This window comes from Lepidochelys kempii, chromosome 4, assembly GCF_965140285.1.
Source record: "Lepidochelys kempii isolate rLepKem1 chromosome 4, rLepKem1.hap1, whole genome shotgun sequence".
NCBI lineage: Eukaryota > Metazoa > Chordata > Testudines > Cheloniidae > Lepidochelys > Lepidochelys kempii.
In genome coordinates, this window is record NC_136383.1 from 89,172,884 (window position 1) to 89,191,737 (window position 18,854).

An 18,854-nucleotide genomic window follows, 5' to 3' on the forward strand; every position below is an offset into this window, starting at 1 on the left:
GAAGTAGAGGGTTTTTTTCAGGCTCTTAAATTTTTTTAAATGAAAGCTGCATTTCTGAGTCACAATTATTCTGCAACTTTACAATAACCCACAATTATCAGACCTTTTACACAGCAGCACAATCACACTATATGTGGAGCACTGACTATAAATGGGATTTCACTGAAGAGAAACCTTCACTTCAGAAAACATGTTACGAGAATTTAGGACTGATTCTCCTCTCACAACAGGTTTTCATTAGTGTAATTCCACTGACTTTAACTGAGTTACTCCTAATTTACACCAGTGTAACTGAGAAAAATCAGCCCATCTGAGACTACGTCTTGAAGAGAGTCATTTTTAGAGTCAGATTCACTTCACCACCAGTGTTATATGCAGACATTTGGACACATTTCCAGAACATTCCATTTTTTTCCCACCAGGTTTTCTAGAGCATAAATTCACAGAGCTTTATACCTTCAGTGCTACAGTCCCACTCCCTGATAACTTCTTATGTTCCCAGTCACCCCTCATCTCCCTCGAATGCTTTGCATACTTACTAACATGAATTCTAACACCTGATACTAATTTTCTGTAGCGATAACCTGAAAATAAAAGAAACGGTTCTGTTTTCTCTCTTCCTCTGTCCTCGTTCTAACAGTGAAGAGCTGACCCCTTCATATCCCCATATTCCTCACCAACTGATAATTATAATTATGCAGAAACAAAACAAGATATTTACCACTTTCCCTGGATAATTCCACTGTAAATTAACCACCTCGTTGTCAAAGACCACACAAGTTACAACAATCTTTTCGCCTGTTTTATATACAGTTTTAAGGGCCTCAATCTCAACTGGCAGCTCTGAAGTAGCTGAGGGAAAAAGAAAGAGAGTGCACCAAGTTTAAAAACCATGTGCAGTATACGAATGGTGGACTTCAAGGGCTAGATTCCAATTTCGTTTACGCAATTATGGTGTAAGCAAGAAGAGAATCAGGCTCAATATTTTTACCCTCCTTTAAAAAATGAGAAAGAGTACCTTTCAAAATGTAGATGAAAAACTGATCTGACTTGAACTCCATTCCTTTAACAGTTGTTTGGCACGTGTATGAGCCTGCAGGGAAATTTCCTAGGAAACCTTGTTTGCTGTCATAATAGGCATATACAACCTTGGCTTCACTGTCAATTAAAGCTACTTGAGCATTAGGGTCACTTGTACGACAAGGGATAATGGTGGAATCACCATCTTCTACTAGGATGAATTGATCCTCTGGTAGCAGAGGAACGAAGGGCATTTCAGGATCTGTAAAAAAGATAAGTATTTTTACATTATATCATTTTAATGTGTCCATAGTACAAGAATGGAGTCACCAGCAGATAATTATGCACCTTGATAGAAATGAATATATTTTGTTTCTTTACTTTTCCAGCAATTTCCTTTATCATATGTAAAACCACAACTATGTTAAAGTCACACACAGAGTTGACACACTCTCACCATAATGACATTTGCCATCTGATAAGACATGTGAGAAGACATCCCAGTAGTCCAACTGGTAGTCAGGATCCTATGTAACAGAAATGTACCAGACTGGGAAGTTTAAGACCTCCAGGAAAAAGGGAAGTGTTATTATTTCCTTTAGACACTGATCTAGTGGAGTTTTCCGACAATGCTATTCACAGGCAAAAGGCAAAAAGCCAGAAAATCACTAATGTTTAGGTGTGAAAATTGTTGCCCATACCCCACTGACAACAATTTCCAGCAAAACCTTCAGGGTAGAATTTGGACCTAAAAGTCCCATTTTCCAGCTCATGGGTCTTGATTTGTATTTTAAATCTACATTAACTGGTGCACACAAAAAGGAGATGTACAAATCACTGTACTAGAGCATGAATAGCCTAAAGACATGACTACACTACCTCTTTTGTTGCTATAATTTAATTTGTTCAGGGGTGTGAAAAAAAACCTCCATGAACAACATAAGTTACCCCGATGGAAGCACCAGCATGGACAAGCTCTCCCATCCGCATAGAGTGGCTACACAAGCGATCTTACAGCAGCACAGCTGCATTGGTACAGCTGTGCCTCTGTAAAGCTTGCTAGTGTCAATGTGGCCTAAGGCTGACTCCCCACTCAGTGCACTTTGTAAGAGCCCCCACATGGGGCAAATTGATGAGATAATAGATTAAGCATCAGGTGATTAACCAATTAACAAGGTGATTCAGCTTATCAACTGAAAGAAAAGGAGTACTTGTGGCACCTTAGAGACTAACCAATTTATTTGAGCATGAGCTTTCGTGAGCTACAGCTCACTTCATCGGATGCATACCGTGGAAACTGCAGCAGACTTTATATACACACAGAGAATATGAAACAGTACCTCCTCCCACCCCACTGTCCTGCTGGTAATAGCTTATCTAAAGTGATCATCAGGTTGGGCCATTTCTTATCTAAAGTGATCATCAGGTTGGGCCATTTCCAGCACAAATTTGTGCTAGAAATGGCCCAACCTGATGATCACTTTAGATAAGCTATTACCAGCAGGACAGTGGCGTGGGAGGAGGTATTGTTTCATATTCTCTGTGTGTATATAAAGTCTGCTGCAGTTTCCACGGTATGCATCCGATGAAGTGAGCTGTAGCTCACGAAAGCTCATGCTCAAATAAATTGGTTAGTCTCTAAGGTGCCACAAGTACTCCTTTTCTTTTTGCGAATACAGACTAACACGGCTGTTACTCTGAAACTTATCAACTGAGAACAGTGAAGAGAGAGACAGGAAGAGGATGGAAGGGCTAGAGAAGTCCATGATCTCAGGGAGGTGACAGCTCTCCTCCCTCACATCCTGTGTCTGGAGAGGAGGTAAAAGCCTTAGGCTACGGGGAACAAGCCCTTGTATAGCACATTGTAAATAAAGCACATGATGTTGAAATTGCCACAGGAGTGTGTGATTGTAGAGAGAAAAGGAGGACTTGTAGCATCTTAGAGACTAACAAATTTATTTGAGCATAAGCTTTCATGAACTACAGCTCACGAAAGCTTATGCTCAAATAAATTTGTTAGTCTCTAAGGTGCCACACAAGTCCTCCTTTTCTCTTTGCGGATACAGACTAACACGGCTGCTACTCTGAAACTTGGTTGTAGAGAGGAATCCAAGGTGAGAGAACCCCAGTCTCCCCATTACAGTCACCCATCACTTCCTTCTTTTATTCTAATTCTTTTTCAACTTTAATCTTAGAGCCCCTGTAATCAATGGCAAGAGTTCCTGAAACATTCATTTTATAAAATGTTCTTCTCCCTCCTCTCTTCTGCCCCGCCATAAAATAAAAAGTATTAGAAACCAAAGACATTGATTGGATTGGTTTTCAGCTAAATTACATTATTTAAAAATATTTCTAGCTACATATCTGTATCTACATATCCGTCACCATGTTACTTAGGTGTCATTAACTATGGTTGTTGCACATGGTTTAGAATCATAGAACATCAGGGTTGAAAGGGACCTCAGGAGGTCATCTAGTCTAACCCCCTGACCAATCCCCAATTTTTACCCCATATCCCTAAATGGCCCCCTCATGGATTGAACTCACAACCCTGGGTTTAGCAGGCCAAAGCTCAAACCACTGAGCTATTCCTCCCCCCACATATGCCTTGAATTATGGGGCACACCATAAAAAAGCAAACACATCCCCAATATTTTTTAAAACCAACACAATGTACCCCAGTTCCAATAGTCATCCAATCCACATTCAGTTTAAAATCTAAATTGCAAAACATACCCAACTTTAAAACAGTGGCTCTGAAAATGATCATAATCTGCCACTTCTAAACACACATATAACTACTGCAAACCTAAGAGCTTGTGAGCTAAGTTTCATCACCAATTTTAATAATGGAAATATAAACCCCTCCAACAATGGGATTTATAACACACTGGCAGTTTCCTTGTAACAACAATCCAAACACAGCACTATAGAACTCATCCACCCAACTCGGTACATTTGCTTTCCAAATGTAATTAAAAACAGAAAGAGGCTTCACCTAGGTTTTTTTCCGGCTTGTATGGCTATTACATCCTTATGTAAAAGTCATAAAGCATCCTGGTTTTAATAAATAAATTTCTTTTCCCCCACAGCCTTCATAATTTATTGTAGGGAGAGGAATTGCTCTGCCCAAAACAAAACAAAAAAAAGTTCATGGTGGAAACAGAAATTTTCCTGAAAATTCTAAAATTAGGTGAAAAAAGATTAACTTTTGCAACAGTGTCAGCTGACTCTTCAGTGAGGGGAAAGAACTACAAGATGCCTATAGCTTGCCGATCTGGGGGACTGTGACAGAATGTATGCTTATATCCACACCCTACTCACTGTTGTAATAATCGTCGTACAAAGAATGCCTTGTGAGGTATCATCTGAAAACTCATTTGCTAGTCAATATTGTCCTGATAAAATATGTGTGACAACATTGTAGGTGAAGTTATAAGATTCCACTATATGGTGATCTTAACACATGTTCCGAACTGAGGTTGGCAAACATGTCTGTCTCAAACAAAGGAATGTGCACTCTGCTTACTTTGAATTTAATCAATAAACAAAGTCATCAAGTGGGAAGGGTAGACAAAGAAACCTCAAACGGTTTCTCAAAAGGTAAGGAAAAGCAGGGAACAGCCTTCTCCATAGATTTTTTGTCTCCAGAATCTCAGCTGGAAATGTTTTCCATGGGGAGGACTGACACCATAAAAAGAAGAGACAAACACCCCAAAGAATCCCTCCTCTCTTTCTCTGTTCATTGCTTAACTGCACCAGAAGGAACACAAGTAGCAGCCATTGAACTGGAGAGGGAGTCCTGGCCTAAGAAGTTTGGTCAGTAAGACTTCTGAGAGCATGTGGTGAGAAAAATTTTGCTTTGAATTTAACATGGTTTAAGTTAGGCACCAGTTGCACCTTATCTTTTCCTTGTAACCATTTCTGATTTGCATTCACTTAAAATTTATCTCTTTGTAGTTAATAAACTTGTTTTATCTAACCCAGTGTGTTTAAATTGAAGTGTCTGTGAAATTCCATTTGAGGTCACAAAGTGTGTGCATATTATTTCTATTAAAGGAATACAGACTTTGTATGAATTTGTAGGAGTCTTCTGATATCTGTCTTCATCTTCCTTGTCCTTGAGCTAATAGTGAGCTACCGCACCATCCAACGGCATCAGTTTTGTAGTGGACTGCTTAGAGCTGACTTGATATTGAGGTATAAGGCCCACAGGCTCTGCCCAAGCTTCAATAACTGTCTTAAGAACAAGTGCTACAAGTTTTTCATGGTAAATGTAGAGGGAAATCGTGGAAGAGTCATGCTAATATGGCACGTTATGGTCTATAGAAAACCCAAATAACAGACGTCAAAGTTTTAGGGCACTTCACAAAATCTCTGGTGCTGCCTCTTTCCCTTACATAATCTTTTTGTAGTCCAGGCATCTTGTTTTCCTTCACAAACATGTTAAAGTTTTACAGGGTGACTTGCAACCTCTTTTCTTTTCCCTTGTTTTCCTGTCCTGGGCTTGTAGGCTAACGCTCAGAATGCTCACTGCCAGTCTACCAGTCTGGTACTTTGTGTCCCTGCAGTGCTGTCTCTAATCCCCTGTTTCCCAATAGAGCCCCAGGCAGTCCTATATAATGCTTTACAAAGGCTCACAATAAAGTTTGTAAAGCCATTTATCTTTACATCCACCCACTTGCTCCCCCATCCACCCACTCACCCTCCCCTGCCCCACACCAAAATCCCCAGATGTCAAATGTTATAGTCTCTTCCTTTTTAAAGACTTTGATGCTCATAGATTCATGTGACAGTCAGTCATGACTCAGCCAGTGACTCCTATTACAGCCATGACAAATAGGTTTAATAGACTTCTGACTCCAACCTCAGAGGATTGGCAGACAGATGGACATTCTGCGACATCCCTACCCCGCAGAGTGTGTGGAGGAGGAGAGGGTGGAAGTGGGCACTTCTAAAGGGAATGGGAAGATTACCAGGTGGGTAATGTTCCCTGAGATCCCTGTTGGGTGGTGTTCTTATTAATAATAATATAATACCTAACTTGATAGATTCAGAGTGCTTTACGAAGGAAGTCAGTATCATTATCCCATTTTACAGGTGGGGGAAACTGAGACACAGAAGGGACATGGCTTGCCCAGGGTCACCCAGAGGACAAAATGCAGAGCTGGGAACAAAACCAAGATCTCTTGGGTCACAGTCATGTGCTTTATCCACAAGACTACACAGCCTCATTGTTTTTGCCATTGTCATTTCTTTGGGTCCAATAGATTTTTCCACTCTTCATGAGAGGCAGTTTGGGGGCAGGAAAAGCAAGTCTTGCTGTGAAAATTGTGACAAACGATTCACGAAAACACCACATTATTTGCCTTTTGCCAGACTGGCCCTCACTGTCGTTTCTTGTTTCCACCTCTCTCGTGACAGGTGTTCCAACACAGCTACATCTTACTAATCACCTTTGATTCCTACGCCCTGTAAATATGTGAGCATCTTCCTGCACTGCAGTTCAAGTTTTCTATCAATTAATACATTTCCACACTTTGGATATTTGAAAGTAGCAATATATGACCTCTGAGCTATCAGTTCAAACCCAATTTAGGTCAATGGAGACGAAGAACCATTATTATCCACTGAAGTGAGCTGTAGCTCACGAAAGCTTATGCTCAAATAAATTTGTTAGTTGCTAAGGTGCCACAAGTACTCCTTTTCTTTTTGTGAATACAGACTAACACGGCTGCTACTCTGAAACCTGACTATTTAGTGGTATGCATGGAGTTAGCTGGTCTCAGTACAAATCCCAAAGAACACATTACACAAGCCACCACCAAATAGTTGGCATTTGTGTTCCCCTAGTTGGAATCCTTAGCAATGAAGCCAATGGGCATGGAGACTGAACCACGTACAATGTGCACCCACAGAGCTGGTCTCCATGTCTGAGTCAAGGTATCCACTGGGGGAGCACTGCCCTTTTCCTGCACTTTGTGGAGAGAAAGCTTCAGCCTCCAAGGCTGTCAATTCATTACCTTTCATGAGAACTAATTCATACCAAACAAAATCAATGTGAAGAGGAGCATGCCCAGCTCAGATCAAGAGGTTGCTCTCCATTTAAATGCTTAATAGGGTCCTTGATATTCCTACACCACAACCCAGGCAAACTTTTCAGCTGTAACACAGTATAACCCACTCACCAGGCACATAGATGTAGATATCCTTCCCCTCCACCTCCCCGTCCTCCTCTTGAGTATGATTGTAGTAACAAGTGTATAATCCGGTATGAGCAGCTGAGGCATTCCCCACTTCCAGCAAAGTCACAAAGAGACCACTGTTGTTCTCTTCATTTCTAATGTCTATCCTGTGGCTTCCTTCGGCCAGTGGGTATTGCCAGGTCACTTCGCTGTCTCCAGAGCATTTCAGGGTAAACGAGGCATTCAGCTGCACGACCATTTCATCTCTATTCGGAAGAACAGTCGGCAATGGAAGCTGGCAAAAAGTTAGCCATGGTCCTGTCAAAGGAAATGAATAAGTAACCGGTTACTAAGCAGCACATGCTCACCACATAGATGTGAGAAAGGATGAGCAATTTATCTATAAAACAGCCAAACCAGACACACTGATCTCCCTGTAAATGAGCCCTTTTGAAAGCAGTCACAGCATTTCCCTATGGAGGGCAAAATAATTTCTCTTTGAACCTCTCAGACAAAATGCTGTTCATTTCAGTTCCATCCACCTTGCATCCAGAAATGAAAGACAAAGAGTTGAAATTAGCGATGGCTCTCAACCAAAACCCCAGATCCAAACAGCCCCAGACTTTGGGAGCATTTCATGCTAGATCAACACCTGGATCTGAACATTACAGCTGACCTCTATTTCTGCAACGGGCTACAGCAGTAGCCTGGATCCAAACTTTGGTTATGTCTCCACTGCAAAATAAATAAATAAATAAAACAACCTGATGCAGCGAGTCTCAGAGTGTGGCTCTACAAATTTGGACTAAATAGCCATGCAGACATTCCAGCTTGGGTTTTGAAGCGCACCTCGGAGCCCAAGCTCCAGCTCAAGCCAGAATGTCTATGTGGCTACATTTAGTGCCATACTGTCAGCCTTGCAAGCCCAAGTCCGTGGATCCAAGCTCTGAGACTCACTGCTGTGAGTTTGGGGCTTGAGGGGGGAGCGGTTGCAGTGTAGACATACCCTAGGTGGCTCAGGCCCATCTCTAGTTGAAACGTAAGGAAGACCAGTGATCCAATATAACTGTAACTCATTCGACAGGATATTGTAACTGCAGTGCTTTTAATGTACAATCTGGATTTACAAGGCCAGGTTCTCTGGTTTGGGCAAGTTGTACTTGGGCTGGCCAAGAGCTGGCCCAGTCCCCACCCTAAGTGAGAACAGCCACACCCAGCACCACAGCCCTCGAGACCCCGGAGAAATCATCAGGGAGGTAGATAAATGGTTTGTATGCCAGGGGACCAGCACAAAGCAGGTTTAGTGGCGCCAGGGACTGGGCCCATTGTGATCTCTGTTCTGCTTCTCAAGCCATTGCAAGTATGTTACCTATATTGGCTAGTAATACTGGCCTTTTTATATTTGGCACTTTGAGGCAAAACCTGCTCTGCCCCCCCGCCCCATTTCCTTCTGCTGATATGGAAGGCCTGCTCGCCAGTGCAGCCAGTGCATTATGTGGCACAGAGTAGGAGGCTGCAGGGAGGGATCCCACCCAGGCAGCCTGCACTCTGCTGCACACCATGGAGCTCTGCTCCCACGTGCTGCTAAAGAAAGTCTGGCAGGAGAGACGTGGCATGGCTGCTGCATCAGCAGTGACACAGATCCACTAGCCAAACCTCTTCCCTCCGGAGAGGAAGAAGCAGCTGCAGAGGTTAGAATAGCCCTAAGGCTGCAATAGTAGCTGCTCAGTGGATTCCATTCCCCTCCACCAGGGAACTCCCTTGTATCATATCTATTTCGTTGGGCTGCGCAGTAACAAAAGATGGGCTGTCCATAAAAATATGACTATTTTCAGTAGATTTAATCACAGGCTTGGGACTATGTTCCCGGCTGCTTTTATTACAATTAATGTCAGAAAAAAAGAATTTACAACCGCTTGACTGATCATCTGTGCTGTAATTCATGATCACTGATCACATTGAAAACAAATCTATCTGAAACATCAACTGTAGAGCATTGATTTAAGCCCAGACTTACAAAGGAGAATGAATGAAGAGACACAGGGAATTTAGGACTGTTACCTGTCAGGAGACATCCCAGGAGCAGGAATGTCCTTGGGGAAGTACCCATCACTGTGCACAGCTGAAACAGAAAAATAGAAAAGCAGGAAAAAGTAAAGTTAGTGAACAGATTTATAAAGGCAATGGGCTATTTGCAATGCTTCTGACTCTATTGCCAGTTTAGGAGTACACACAGCATATGGTATACAGAGCTCACTCCGGGAAAGGATGTGGACACTTTGGACCAAATTCTGCACTCATGGCCCAATCATGCTGAGCACCTTCTGCCCACAGTCCCTACAGCACCTTGCAGAACTGGGCCCATAATTACATTGCTCTATGCATGGAGTAACTCCACAGAAGTGAATGAGGTCGCAATGGAATTACATCAGTGTAACTGATGGCAAGATCTGGCCTTTCGACTGCTTACAAAACGTGATGGTAGCAATTCTGAGAGAAAGAGTACATTTAAAACCACTTTCTATAATACAAAGTACCATCATCTACTAAAGTTCTATTTTAACACTCGATCTATTTTTTAGTTTGTTCAATAAATGCATTTATTTCATTGAATAAGAATTCCCTTGATCAAGAGACCTTCTGTTTAAAACACACACTGAAGCTCTCTAGTAAAACACAAGAGGGAGCACAAGACTGCAGTTGTGTTTCTACAGTACCTCTTTTCCCAAGCAGCATGAAGAATAATGGATTATTTGGAGTTTTCTGGCCTTCTAAGCTATACAGAGCAAATTGTCATAAGACAGCAGGCAGCGTCCAAAAGATAATTGCAATAAATAACTGTCTACATGCCATATAATATAATTTCAACTTATGGTAATCAAACTATCCAAATTTCCCAAGACAAATCCTGCAGTCCCTACTCAGTTTTGCTATTGATTTCAATAGGGACAGGAATATCAGTATATATTGAACAAGGACAATACAAATGGACTACTAAAGTGGAACACAGGCCTCTCAGATATGAACTAAATGTTGATAGCGAGCCATGCTAGCAACCAGTTCTTCAAGGTGCTGGACACCCGCTACTCCCACAAGGGCATAACAGCAGTTGTTGAGAAGGGAAAACATGCAGATTCTTCCAGCTATATGTCTTTGTAGTACTTTGTAGTAGCATGATCAGAGAATGGCAAGAAATATTTGTTTATGAAAGATGAGTCGGTCCTTCCTGCCTCTTGCCACATGTGGAACAAACATATAAAGCAGTGTTGCAAACCAAAATGTGTTTCATACATTGTGAATGACTTGTGCAGTGTGTTGGCAACATGAAGATTTACAAACTACCAGCTAAAGGAACATATGCAACAGCTTCAGAAATTCGACAGACAGCATTCCAGCAAAGGCAAGCCATTCAGCCTGATTTTGCAATTAGCAACAATGGTCATGTGTTTATGTATCTGCCTCCCACTGATAACAGACTCTGGGACATCAAAGAAGTCCTCTGGTTTCAGCCTCTTTTCTCACTTTTATCACATTTATATCCTGTATTTCTTTAGATAAAGCAACCCACTGTACATCTTTAAAGAATTCCCATAGTCTGCCTTATTGATTTCACTGCTAACAGCTCATGTTCCCCAAGACAGTGTTACCCATACTGTCTGCCAGGTTTCCTTCTGCCTTTACAGATAGAAGGATCTCTTACCACAATATATTGCTTCTATGGACTATTCACTGAAAAGAATGCAGTCTATGAAGAAGTAATCTGGATCTGATTCTCCTTTTACCCTGATGCAAATCTGGAGTAATTACACTTGAAATCAATTAACTGACGCTGGTGTAAAATCAGTACAAGTACACGTAGAATCAGGGCCTATAATACCCAGTGGAACTATGGGTGATGAAACTATGCTGTGACATCGTCAAACAGCTTAGCTACCATGCAAGCCAATGGGAGCTAAGTACCTGAATCCAGTGCAGCAATGTAGGGATTTCATTGACAGACTGGTTGCTCTTTGAGATCTTATTGCTTTGATACCTTCCATCAATGACATATTAACCTATGGGACAAGGTCCAGAGGAACCTCCAGCAACTGAGAAAGAGAGAATAGGGGTATACACATATGATTCTTCATCATGATTCCAGTTTGAATGGAATTGCACATTGTCATGCATCTAAAGAACAATGATCACTGGCATGCCATGTCCAATGGGTTCTTGCGTATGCTTGTTTTGCCTGTTTGCCTAACTCAGTGCCAATACTTTAGGCAAGCTATTGGTGGGAGTAAGTATATTTAGCTCCAGCCAGTAAGTGGGCAAAAAAATTGTCTCCTCCCAGGCAAGAGAAAGAGTTATTCCATCCCAGCCCTCCATGCTCTTTATTTTAACTATTTTCATTTAGTCAGCTTCAGTAAACACCCCAGGTTCAGTTCAGAACACCCCATGGATCTAATCCTTATCTGACATAAATTAAGTCAATGGAGCTACACTAGCTGAAGATCTGGGCCAAGGTCATAAGCACATGTGCAGTGTATGCATACTTATGGTGTGATCCTTCATTCCTTGTACACCCTAGGATACCCACTGATTATAATAGGAATAGAGAGGCATGAAAAGAATGTTAGATCTGGCTCAAATTTCCAAATTAGTCTGCCAATATACATAAAGCAGAGTGTATAGAGTAAAGCAGTAATTGTGTTTATTTAGATTTTTTAAGTGGTCTAGATTAAATGTTAGTATTTCAAAAAAAGAAAAGGAGGACTTGTGGCACCTTAGAGACTAACCAATTTATTTGAGCATAAGCTTTCGTGAGCTATAGCATCCGATGAAGTGAGCTGTAGCTCACGAAAGCTTATGCTCAAATAAATTGGTTAGTCTCTAAGGTGCCACAAGTCCTCCTTTTCTTTTTGCAAATACAGACTAACATGGCTGCTACTCTGAAACCTGTTAGTATTTCAGTTACTTATTTTGATTATACTAAATCATGAAAGGGATATAATCAAAATCTTTGTTTATAAGGACCTGGTCTGCCAAACAGTTGCTATCAAGTACAGTGCTTACCACCATGAATAGTTCCATTGACTGTGGTGTGTAAGTCAAAACAAAATTTGCTAAAATTTGTATCCAGAATGTTGTGAACCTTGATGTAAAAATCCATATAGAAAATAATGAGAGACCCAGTCAGTCATTCTGCACATGCTAGAGGGAAAGCACTCTGGGGAGGAAAGAGTGGTATCAACCTTTCATGCTGTCATAAATTAGGCAAAGACCTTCACCAGGAAAGTAGAATTGTATATCCATCGTTAAATAACAGAAAATAGCCTCATTTCCCACTGGGTAGCAGTCACCTGCATTTAATCCAATTGGCCACATGATGGCAGTGTTGGTCCACACTAGTGTAGCCAAACTGCATTTCTTCGGCAGAAAGGAGCATCAGTCTCAAAGGTGAGAGATGGAATTTAAGCGACTCCAAGTCTCCATGCATCAACTTGAAACTGTCATTTTATATGGAAATTATTTTAACTTCGTGTGAGCCCTGGTAAAAAGACTTGATCCTGCAACGCTTATTCACACCTGCAGTACTAGTGGAGACTGTTGCAAAAGCAGGTCCAAATACCATTATCTATTCAGGTTTTGGAAACATAACCATGAGATCATATTAATTTGGGAATGAGTTTGATGCTTTTAGTGCAGGTTCTCCCTAAAACTGGCTTCTCTGGGGAAGCTCTGAGCTTTTCCAGGAAAGGTTGGAGCCAGGTAAGAAAAAGGAAATCACTGAATGAAAATGGTGTGATTTACTAGGTTGATTTAAATATGTGGACACGGCCACCTGTAACTTTTCTTGGTCATTGGCTCCTTTCCTTATAAGACTCCCCAAAAGCAAGACCCTCTGTACAGTGAACAATAGCAAGTTCTGAAGATTTCCATGAGTGCTAAGAGGAAAGGACCACGCAAACCAAAACCGAAAACACTTCTGTGATTGTCCGCTTAAAATACACTAGCAAAATGCAGTTTACAATTAAATATTTTTTCTTAAAGAGAGGGTTGCTCCACTGCCCCTTTCAAAATATTTACATTCAGGGTGGCCTGAATATCTCTCCTGTACCATAGCAAAGCAACAGTTATTAAATGTCAATTCTAACTCTGTATTAGGTTCTTACAGTGTGCCCAGCACTTTACAGGACACACAGGCAGCAAACTCTGTCCCAAAGAGCTTACAGTCTAAGGCCCTGATCCTGCAGTCTGCTCCATGGGGCAAACCCCATGCTTAGCCCCTTTGACTTCATAGAGAATACAGGAATAAAGTTTTCTCCTTGCAGATCAAATTTCAGGATCAGGGTCTAAAATTTAAAAAAGAGAAGACAGTCTAAAGTGGGAAACCCAAAGGAAAGGTTAAGTTGAAAGCCGAGGGGTGGGGGGCAGGAGGTTCTGTGTGTTTGCATTTTAAGCTATGAGCACTTTTTGAGGGGCCCAGTGAAGCAGTCTTTGGAAAACCCTGCTCTTTGAAACAGCTGAAACAAACCTCTTTGGCTCAAGGCCTTCAGAGTATGATACGCATCCAACCTCTAGTTTTGACCCAGAGTACAATACAAAGAAAATGAGGTTGAAAATGCACCTTACTACATCCTGCTTTCCTTGGTACCAAAATCTGTATAAACCACCCTGCTGTCTGAAGATCTCTTTGTAGTCTACACATCTGGTGACAAACAATAGCAAATATGGCCCCAATCCTATAGTCAGAGCCATGCTGGCAGACTCTTGTGTGTCCCCTCCCTGCACACACTGATGTAATTGCAGAAACAGGGCCATCATTTAAAAGTAAGATGAGCTCTGACTAGGGATAGGGGAACCTGGTGTTTGGGGATTCTGAAATTCCCTTGAACTTTTGAAATATACTTTCATGCTTCTTGAAGCTTTATCAAGTTTTTGGACATATTTCTCTTCATTCAAATCATTGCTTAGCAGGGACATTTCTTTTAAAAAAAAATCTGAATAAAGAAGCTAAGAATGAAGATCATTCTTCCCTGATTCTAGGGCATTTTTTTAAAGCCAGATCTCCACAGTTCAAATTTTGCTTGAGCCAAATGGAAGATGAACCTCAAAATCTTCGATTTCTGTCCTATTGTTTTTGTCTGATCCCGTCTCTGAATCCACTGACACAGCCCCTGAGTTCTGCGTTGGTGCAGGGAACTGCGCTAGCGGATCCTATGCCAGGATCGGCCCCTGAGATTGGAAATTCTTGGGCTCAAGAACCACAGGCCTGATTCCGCAGTGTAACGCCATTGAAATCAAGCAGTGAGACTAACCTAAGGGGACGCTACTATTCAGACAGTGGAAACTGGCCCAATATGCCGTAAAACGTTGTAGGGCTCGGGCGGTAACCGTAAGGATGACTGCTAGGGGGCAGCACAACACTGCAAACGGGACCTTTTGCAGAGCCCAGCCTGCCCCAGATTGGACAATCTACTCCTGCCTCTTGCCATGGGAAAACATTGTCTGGCACCTTCCAGCCTATCCACCACGTCACACCCCACAGGCACCAGCCCTGCTCTCCAGCGCGAGCCGTTTAGCTAACGCCTCGTCCCCCACTCCCTCCCCAGAGCGCCGCGTTGGGGCTGCCGAAAGCGACCTCAGCAGTTTCCTTAAACCAGGCAGGCTTTGTTGGCAGGGGAAAGTTTTCCCTGGCTGCCTTTTTCCACTGTCGGTGCTAACAAATGGTGAACGGTTAGGTGTGTTCTCGCCCCCCACATCCCGCCCCCAGCTTTAGGGAAGGAGGCTGAGATGTTTCCCTTATGCACACACGGAAACGTATAGCAGTAATTGCTGGCAGGAAAAAACTGCAGAATCAACATTCCTATAGAACACACACACACAGCTGAAGGAGGGAGCTCTGTAATTCTTCCCTCCCAGACCGGACTCAGATGAAGAGGTCACTAATTTCCTTCTCTCCCTATGGGGCGCAACCAATGCTCCTCTGCGAGAAACCAAGGTTTGAGATTTCAACCTGGAGGAAACTGTGTCAGATCCATCAAACCATTCTTCTCCCCAGCTCCGCTCTCACCGGGTCAGGTTAAAATTCCACCGTGGGCTCAGAAACCCAAGAACACACACTCACACATATGGAAAATTCTTGGAGAACTTAATAGAGATGAAACCAGTAAGGACCATGGAAACTGAATGGGGTGCTATGAAAAACTCCTAAACATTTCAATCAAGAATGATGTCCTTTATCTGAACCAAAATCCTATGGCAGGGAATATAATTCTCGATTACATTCAAAAAACCAACGGTGTGATCCCTTTCTGTTAAAGTCTACAGGACTTTTGCATTACGGCTTGCATGCACACACACTGCACATACAGGGCTCAACCGGGAAGCCCAGCCTCCATTGCCAGAGGACAACTGGATATTGTAAAGACTGCCTTGATACTAGTTTGTTTAGTTTGGGGGGCGGGGAATGTTTACATTCACACTTTCAAACTCCCTGTTCTGTTTTTTAAACGTCTGGCCAACGCTTGCCACTTTATTGGCTGACTCCGAGATAGTGAAGGCCAAATGATCCTAGGGTACCCAGCAGCGAAGAAAGTCAACACATGTTGAGGAACACTTATCTATACCATTTACATATTGGAAAAGCCGAGGGAGCTGAGAGTTAGCGAGAAAGGATTAACCGAAAGAGCCCAAGAACAATGAGAGAACCCAGCAGTGACGTCAAATTTCAGCCACTTCGCTATTTTCATAGGAAACAATAGCAACACCTTTGCCAAGCTGAAGCAAAAACCCTTAGGCGAGCCAGCCAGACACGAAACCAGAGGTGGGGAGGAGCTGCACAAATTTGGTGTTTACTGGGGTGAGTCAAATGTTTTCCAAGCGCCACATTTCCTTGATCTGACACTCTTGTTCAGAACTTCTTTTTCAATCCCCTCCCCAAGCCTTCGGGGCCCGCTTCAGGCTCGAATCCCAGGCCACACTATTCCATGTGCCAGCAGGTCTCCACAGCGGCTGGGAGGAGCCTGCAGGGTCCCCCAAAGCCGCTGTTCCTGGGGGCTCGATGAGGCTAGGGATTCACCCTGTCTGCGCAGGATGCCCCGCCTTCCAGGGGATCCGACGCTGAGGACTCCCCTGCGCAGATAAAGGCGTCCACTGGGGACAGGAGGAAAGAGTTTCTCTCTCTGCCTGACCTCACACCTTCTCAACCCCGGAACGCTCCGTGGCTGACACACGAGGCAGTTACAGCTGGACGCGCTCGGCGGGGCGAGCGCAATCCGCATTCCGGGGACCACCCGTCTGATGCATGGGGCACGGAGAGAGATGTCTCGTGTCACTCCCAAATCTGCTCCCGGAGGATGCAGTCGATTCCTGTGTTTGCAAGGCGCCCTTCGCGGGGATTATTAGACATTGGTGTGGGAGGTCGCCAAAGCAATTGGAGAATTTGCATGTGGTGGGGTTGAAAACTCCGGACAGAAAATAACTCTGTAATCCAGGCAGGAGCGGAGTTAAAACTCTGTTTGTCGTTGTAATTACCTCACAGGAACTAAAGGCAGCCCGCTCTCCTCTGGGATTTACCCCTGTCTCAGTTCCCAGACGTGTTGCTGAGTCTTGAGGGCTGGTGCTGCCTCCCTAGATCCATCTCGCTCCAAAACACGGTCCAGCCCTGTTCTTAGGAGTGTCTACTAGCTGCTGGGTCCCCGTCCAAAAATGTTGAGCAACGCAGCAAAGAGCCAATAAGCCATTTCCTAGTCCTCTCGGGACTTTTCCAGGGGACCCCAGCATGGCAGGGCCAGCAAGTTTCAACCGCAGCGCCAGACAAAATCCAACCAAACACATCACAAGCCGCAAAGGGCTGATGGTCCCTTACACTCCCTGGGCACAACCCAAAGGGCTCGCCCGCCTGGGCTGCAGACGGGGCAGACAGCTAGGGCATGCTGGCAGCTCTGTGGCTCTGGCATGTCCGTCGCACGAGGAGCGCAGCTGGGTGTGTGTGAACTGGGCCCGCCGCCAGGTAACAGCCCAGAGCTTAGAGTTCAGCTTCCCCGCTCGCAGGGAGAACGGAGAGCGAGGTGTAAACCCGCCGGGCGCAGGGATCGGGTTGGGGGATGATTTGCCCCTGCGGACAGACAGCACCCCGAGGATCTCTACGCGCTTTAGCCCGCTGGGGGAGAGGGCTCGGGAGGCGCAGGAAAAGACGAGGGAGGGGTGTTAACCACGACGGGAACAATGGAAGAGAGGGATGGCAGGTCGGACCTGATGGAGGGAAGGAGGGCTAGGTAAAGCCAAGGGGGGATTGGGACCACAGCGGCCAAGGGAGGGTCCGAGAAAGACCCTCCTCTTACCTTCGCCAAGCCCTCTCAACTCCCCGAGTACGCTGCCCCGAGAGCTGATCCGGGCTCCTCGGCAAAGTCCCCGCTTTCCTTCCCGTTACGAGATTCCTCCGCCGATCCCGGTCCTCACACAAAGGGCTTCACTCCAGATTGGAGATAGGGGGGCGCGGAGCCCGCTCGCAGCTCCGTCCCCGGAATCGCTCCCAGCCAGGCTGCAGGAATGCGGCGCTGTGGCCCCTCCGCCCCAGCCCAAATGTGTTTGTCATTAGCGCAGCCTTTCCGCCAGCGGGGCAGCCTCCTCCAGACAGGGGCCCCGCGTCCCCCGGCTGCCGCCCCCCAGTCCCGACTGTCGGGGGCCCCTCGCCCCGCCACTCCCGGGGCGATCGCTGCTCTCTCCCCTGCCCGCAGGCCACTGGAGCTCCTGCTCCATCCCTCTCCGGAGCCGAAGGGGATCGGTGATACGTGTCCATCCTTCTCTCCTCGGCCAGTGCCCTCGCTGTCCTTTTTTGGGGTCCAGCGAGTGCCCCGAGTCTCGCCCGTCCCCTGTCTCCATCCAACCCCCCCCCCCCCCATCGCCCCTCTCCCCAGCCCTCTCCAACAAAGCGCGCTGCTTCCATTCAGGGGGAAAGCATCACCTTCCTGGGACAAACCACCTTCCCAGCCCTAGGAACCCCCCGTGCGAGCCCCCCAAGGAGGTAGCTGCCCCCCGACGAGCGAAAGCCTCCAGAGCCCTTTGAGGCTCAGGCGCAAACTTCCAGAGTTAGCGTTTCCAGCGAGGATCCCCTGAGGAGGTGAGCCGCCCCCGTGCCCCGGCTCTTCAGTCCACACAGGGGCTGATCCCCAGCAACCTTCCATTCCTTGGATCCGGATCAGCAACGTCCCCTGCAGCTAGCATAAAAAGTGGAAACCCCCCCCCCTTACCTTCCCGTTCACACGTTAATCCGCAATGAAAAGTCTAGAGAAAGAGTCAAAAATATGTCCACGTCCTCTCTGACTTTTCCTCCTCCTCCTCCTCCTCCTCCTCCTCCTCCTCCTCCCTCGCTCCCTCCAGTTCAGACTGCAATGCTCTCAGAGACCGCGTCTTGTAATTGATTCGATGTTCGAGTCCATCCTTCCAAAACTAATCATTTGCGTTAAGTAAATAGCTGTCAGGAAATGAGCCCCCCCCTTGCCCCTTCAGAATAAAAGCCTCTCTGGTCCGGTCCGCACCTGAAGCCCAGCCTCCAGCGGCTCTTACGCAGGCAGGGGGGCCAGTCAACCTCCAGCCGCGGAGAGGAGGGGCCGCCAGTGGAGCCATATGGCCGGGGAATGGGGGGCGAATTTGAGAGTTTTG

At 45.0% G+C, this 18,854-nt stretch overlaps 1 protein-coding gene across 2 annotated transcripts in view; it reads right to left on the reverse strand.

The window, feature by feature from the left end:
- Nucleotides 1-18,522, reverse strand: part of PDGFRA (platelet derived growth factor receptor alpha) — a 47,878-nt gene extending 29,356 nt beyond the window's left edge. For both annotated transcript variants that reach the window (XM_073342018.2, XM_073342020.2), the window contains exons 1-5: nucleotides 18,443-18,522; nucleotides 9,267-9,327; nucleotides 7,209-7,523; nucleotides 1,019-1,282; nucleotides 722-852 (exon numbers count right to left, since the gene is read on the reverse strand). In XM_073342018.2, coding sequence (XP_073198119.2) covers nucleotides 722-852; nucleotides 1,019-1,282; nucleotides 7,209-7,523; nucleotides 9,267-9,315 — 759 coding nt within the window. In that variant the 5' untranslated portion in view covers nucleotides 9,316-9,327; nucleotides 18,443-18,522. The remainder of the gene's footprint in view (nucleotides 1-721; nucleotides 853-1,018; nucleotides 1,283-7,208; nucleotides 7,524-9,266; nucleotides 9,328-18,442) is intronic.
- Nucleotides 18,523-18,854: the final 332 nt, after the last annotated feature.